The sequence below is a fragment of the Nymphalis io genome, chromosome 30 (assembly GCF_905147045.1).
Source record: "Nymphalis io chromosome 30, ilAglIoxx1.1, whole genome shotgun sequence".
NCBI classification, from domain to species: domain Eukaryota; kingdom Metazoa; phylum Arthropoda; class Insecta; order Lepidoptera; family Nymphalidae; genus Nymphalis; species Nymphalis io.
Window position 1 is genome coordinate 3,615,404 of NC_065917.1, and position 6,000 is coordinate 3,621,403.

General features: G+C 31.7%; 1 protein-coding gene across 1 annotated transcript; it reads right to left on the reverse strand.

Annotated features, from left to right (window-relative positions):
* Nucleotides 1-1,171: 1,171 nt before the first annotated feature.
* LOC126780023 (protein artemis-like) lies at nucleotides 1,172-4,414 on the reverse strand. The gene is made up of 3 exons (XM_050504271.1): nucleotides 4,032-4,414; nucleotides 3,003-3,456; nucleotides 1,172-2,414 (listed from the first exon to the last, which is right to left on the reverse strand). The coding sequence occupies exons 1-3, from the start codon at nucleotides 4,318-4,320 to the stop codon at nucleotides 1,997-1,999; spliced, it is 1,161 nt and encodes a 386-aa protein (XP_050360228.1). The 5' UTR covers nucleotides 4,321-4,414; the 3' UTR covers nucleotides 1,172-1,996.
* Between the last annotated feature and the right edge of the window lie 1,586 nt (nucleotides 4,415-6,000).

A 6,000-nucleotide genomic window follows, 5' to 3' on the forward strand; every position in this document is an offset into this window, starting at 1 on the left:
TAGGAAGGAAGGACCTTTGCTCTCTTTGACGTATATTAATACATAGATAAAATAGGATTCGGTTTTTTTTTTTTTTAATTTTTTTAAAATTGACAATATACCATTGGAACAAAAAATACAGAAAAATACGTAGGCCTGCGAATAGACAACAATATACCTGCTATAAAATATAAGCTTACTTATAATGCTTTCATACTGAATGCATTATAAGTAAGCTTTCATTACTACTTGGCTCTTTCCTAAATATGATGCGCTGTATCTCGCGTCGGTTACGACACATTATCTATAACGTCCTGGTTAAACCAAATATTTCGTACTTAATTTAAGTATGGGGCAGTGCTGTCAAAACAAAATTAGCTGACGTCCAAGCTGCATAAAACAAAATCAAAATTATCAAAATGCTCTTCAATTACCCATATTTTACTCCAACCATTAAAATCTATACCGAAACCAAAATAATGAATATTCGACATTTATATATTTATAATATTTGCATCTTTATCAAAAAAACCTTTGAAAAAAGTGTCGTACCAAACTAACTTTTACTAAAGTAAAACAACAGTCTAACCGCAGCACGCGTCGAGCGAGTCTCATTGTCCTACCAAAGATAAAAACGAACTATAGCAAAAAAATTATCACAAATTATAATTTGAACGGATCATTTAATTATGTAATAATACGATTGATAATTTTTTTAATTTTACTAATTTTACTTTTTAATTAATTATATTTTTCAACGATGTATGTATACCTAATTTGCCTTTATTTACGAGTAAAATAAGATTTATAACTTTTTTATGTTAAGGGTTATCGGACGGGCAAATAGGCCTCGGCCCGCCCATGCAGGCCTTTCTTCTCTAGGCAGATTACCAGGGTTCTAAGTACCTCCCTAGTCGCGGCGGGCGGAGAAGGAGCGCATATCGCCTCTTTCTTCTTCTCGGTCGGGACTCCAGGTCACTGCTGAGAATCTTCGACAGAAAAACATTAAGTTTTTATTGGACCTGGGGGTTTGTAACTAGGATCTCCGGCCTTATATCTAGCCACTAGACCAACGAGGCAGTCAGTTTTATACAAAATATATAAATATATATCTTCCATTTATCCAATACTAACAAAATCCTATAGATGTTGCCAGAGATATTAAAATAAATACCAAATTTTTGATAACAAATTACTTTAATATTATTTATCAAAGTTAGTACATAAGATTTTTATACCTTTTACATTTTAATGATCACACTTGAATACCATATATTTATATTATTTTAATCCTAAATCGTAGATTGTGATACTGCTAGTAATGGCAGTTACGTTAATATAAATTAAAGATATGATACTCCACAGGCACGGACAACACGTCCGTTGAGATACAAATACGTGATATATATATCACACACAAAAACACTCTCATCATATTATTTCATATAACATAGTAGAATACACATTAGATATACAATTGTACTATATCCCGAGGGCGGAAGGAGTAAAGAAAAAAAAACCTTATATTTACATATTCCATGCAATATGCTAATAGGTCTGTTATATAACACACTACATACAATTCTCGATTAATATATTTATAATATAATACTATTTATAACGCATCTTTACATAAACAAATAAATATCATTGGAGTGACTGTCTGTGATTTCGAAATAATTGTTTTACTTACTGTCTTTTTCAGTTAGTGTGGCTATTTGCGAGTTAGCAAAACAATCTTTTTTTCTATTTTCGTTTACTGCTGCTACCTTACAATTTAAATATCTTATATGTATAATTCAAATATGCATTATGTACTTTAAAATATAAACAAAAAAAATCATGGTATAATATACGACTTTAAAAAATCTCGACCAATGTTGTCATATCAAAATTTATTTGTCTTTACTCCTTCAGTTGGAATAGACTTTACGATGCTGCATATGTTGAAGAACTTGTTCATCTATATAACAAATATGTCACCTTGTTCTTAATTACAAAACAGCATCATTTTTATTTATCCAAACATCAATTTCTTCAAATCATCATCGACTCTTTTAGGTATCTTAACTCTTTTTTTGCCAATTCTACTATAATAACAGAGCTCATTTCTTTCAAGCTTTCCTGCATATTCATGAGGATAACCAATTATTCTATTCGGTGCAAAATAATCAACAAAATAATCTATCTCTCTTAAAGTACAATGAGTAGCGAAACACACGTCCAGCCGCTGCTCCTGGGTCACGCGCGAAACTGAGCATTTTCCATCTTTGTAATTCTGCCATGGCATAGGGAATACATCTACAAGTAAGTAATTATTATGACATTTCTGTACGCATGAGGTGTGTGAACTATCCTCGCTTCTGTTTCTACATAAATGTATTCTAGTAGATTCTTCGTTATTTGTCACCCCGGGCACTAATTCCTGTATTGAACTGAAAAACAAACACATCTCTTTAAGATAACATAACTTATATATTGAATATGAAGAAAAACTTGTACTATATATCTAAAACTTTTTACTCGGTGGTAGGGTTTTGTGCAAGCCACAAGTTGTGACCATCCACTCATCAGTTCATTGCATTTCGGTTTAATGAGTGAGTGAGTCAGAGTATAGCAGAGCTACAAGGGACACAACATCTTAGTTCCCAAGACACATGGTGACACAGATTCAGATTTGCATTACATTATACAAAATGTCTACAGGCAGTGGTGACCAGTTACCATCAGTTTTGCCGCTGTCTACCACACCATAACTTTTATACTCCACCACTACCAATTTTATACTCTATTCTTATCGAAGGTCTAAAGACATGGAGTCTGGAGATGGAGTGGTCTAAAGAGTGGATTTAACCACTACGTACATCCAATGTCAAAGTGGTTAAGTTTTCACTCCTACTTTAATTAGAACAGTCTATAGTCAAGACTTGACTATATATCAATTCCCATATATCTATGCAAAATTCTAAAAATTTGCTTAAAGTAACAAAATTTGAATAATTTATTTAATAATCAAAAATTACCTGTAAAAACTCCATCTTTCCGAATGCACGAATACTTTCATGTTTAATTGTTTGTATATCTCATTAAAGACAAATTCATAATCATATTTATCAGATGTCTGTATTGCAATTGCATTATTCTCATTCCAGTTCAACCAACATCTAATTTCAAATATCATTCTTTGTACACCGTTAGATCGCTTCGTGAAGTTTTCGCAATCCAAATGCTGCATGGTTGTGTCAACGTACATCGCATCCAATTTTATGGGTTTATCGTCAACATGCAGATGCTTGAAGCTTGGCAAGTCTTTACGATTGATATGGTATTCTCCGATAAACAGAATGTTATGTGTCGTTGTTGAGAATAAAAACATTGTTGATGCAGCGCTGTGACTGGCTGGTATCAATGTGACAGTGAGACACAATTCCGGTATGTCTTTTTCAGGCAAACCAGGCAAAGATATTTGTGTCGAACCTAAAATTTTGAAATAAAACAACAATTGTAACAATTCAAAAGCACTTGTTAGCTCATAAACAACTTTGTTTATAATAATTTACTGTGTAACTTCGTATTACACGTCTTGTTGGTCTAGTGGCTTATATAAGACCGCAGATATTGAGGTCCTGGGTTAAAAAGCCCTGGGCCCAATTCGGGCTACCAAGAAGTTATTGATTTTTATTGTCGAAAATTTCTCAGTAGCAACTGAGTCTAGAAGTTAGAAGTGTGTACAATTCCATGGCTCGTAAAGCTTGTATTGGCACAGAGGTAGCTCGGCACAGAGTTGTCTCATATATGCACTCTCTATTCCCTAAATCTCATATTCCGATTCGATGGCAAATACAACAAAACGGAAAAGAGTTCAAGCACAGGACCAACGGCTTTACGTGCTTCCAAAGGAATGGAAGTATACACTTCCAACTTTCGCACTCTGGTCTACGAGTAAGAATCTTCAACAAAAAACGCGTTTATCATCGGCGTTATGATAATGTACAATGTTTCGAGCAAAGATATGTTTAATGATTAAGTTTTGAATGATAACAATAACATACCCATTTTTAGAGCTCGAACGCATTTCATAATTCTCTCATCATGTTTGTCGTCATTTATAATAGCTGCTGTCAGCTCGGTCGTATATATTGTGATGTTCTTCTTCAACAAAACGTCTAATAGCTGAGCTGAATGTAGCCTTTCTATGTGGTCTGAGTTATAATGGCTCAGGAAGTAAGCTCTAGCGTTTCGACGTTCAGCTTTTTCGAAGTTATCAACATACACACCCGGGATCTCTTTAATTTTTCCATGGAAAGGACTTTTCATTAGATACTGTATGGATGACATCATTTTTAATATATAAAAGTATTTATGTATCAGTACTGGCTTTATTTTTTAGGTAATGGCTTCAGTTTCGATTTACACCCTTTTCTTTTGTTGATCGTATTCGGTATTGCCAACAGTGATAAATGATTTTAATTTGAAATTTTAACTGTCAATTTCGAACGCGACAGTATTGGTAATGAATCTTCTTCCATTAGAAGTTATTATCTATGGCGAATTGTTGTATTTTTTTTTGAAAAGCAAAATATTGCACTCCATTCGTATTAGGTGTTCTGTAAACTTAAAATAATACTTTTAACATTATTAAAATAATGATGAAAAGATGTCGAGAATTACAACGCAAACGCGAAATATTTTTTTTTAATTCATATTATCTCATTACTCAAAATAATTAAATAATCAATTTAGTTTGTGCTTGTTTGGCTATTTTTTATTTAAGAATATGTGTATGATAATATGTACTAGTTTCCTAGAAGTCATTTTAACTATTACGATTCCAATAATATAACCAAAATCAATAATAACAACAATGACATTATACATATAAAGTGAAGCAGATAATATGTAACTAGCGCGCGTAATTTGATGACTCAAACGTCCCATTTGTTCAACGGGTGATTTATGACCTATTGTTGTATATTAGAGAGGTGCTCTAAACGAATGGAGAATAAATAAATTAATATAAGTAATTAAAAAAAATATATTTTAGTTTTGTCACAATATTAAGATATTTTAAAACAGGTATTTGTTTATTAATTTGTATATAATATGAAATATAAAATATTTGCAAAGAATATAAAGTTACCTAAACTTCCGATAGAGATATTATTATAATGCAAAGTAAAGTAACGAAAAAAATATTATTTAATTTTTAAGCATTAGTATAAAACTCAAAATATAGATTACTTTTATGCATAGCAACACTCAAGTTATTATTTTGAAAATAAGACAAGAGTAAGACTTTCGTCTCTGATCTTTCGAGCTAATTGGGCCCGAGTTAAATTAATGATTTCACAACATATATTTATTAAAATTAATGCAAAAAAAACAATGTTTTATAACAATGAAATATGTCGTTCCTTACCTTATCATTAATTCATTAACCCACTCATTCATAATAGATAGTAGTCTTTATTTTATTTTTTGTACTTTTGTATATGAGGTTTGTTACTTGAATAAATAAATTATTGTTATTATTATAATTTCCTCCTCACTACTTTAACTCAAGTGTTATGTCAATTCAAGGCGTAACGTAGTTTCGAAGGTGTAGAGAAATAAAAGATGCGTTAGGCTCTCAATCAAAATTGCATGTAATGTCTTAAACGAATGTACAGAGGAGAAGGAGTAAACAGGAGAAGGGGTGCGGGTACAAGATTTAAATTTAACTAATCGCGGCCGATAAAATGTATGACGTTGTGTTTGGTTAAGTTGGAGTTTGAGAGATGTCGCTACCCGTCCTTAATTGGATAGGAAGTATGAACATTTACTAATATTATAAATGCGAAAGTGTTACGAAACAATAAAATTTGTTATAAAGTTTTAAAATTAAATTTTATACAATTACAAAATAAATCAATTATTGTCTTTTATGTCAAAAATACTTCGGTCTATGGCTGCATTTTATAAGACGACGGTCATATGAAGCGAACGTGTAGTACTGGTATTTTTGTATATATATTGGAGTTT

Bases quoted from the DNA above. Each gene is read 5' to 3' on its own strand.
- LOC126780023 (XM_050504271.1), bottom strand. From the start codon at position 4,320: ATGATGTCATCCATACAGTATCTAATGAAAAGTCCTTTCCATGGAAAA. The intron at 3,457-4,031 runs GTATGTTATTGT...TCAAAATTTTAG, and splicing joins CGTTCGAGCTCTAAAAATGG to GTTCGACACAAATATCTTTG. The intron at 2,415-3,002 runs GTAATTTTTGAT...TTTGTTTTTCAG, and splicing joins GAAAGATGGAGTTTTTACAG to TTCAATACAGGAATTAGTGC.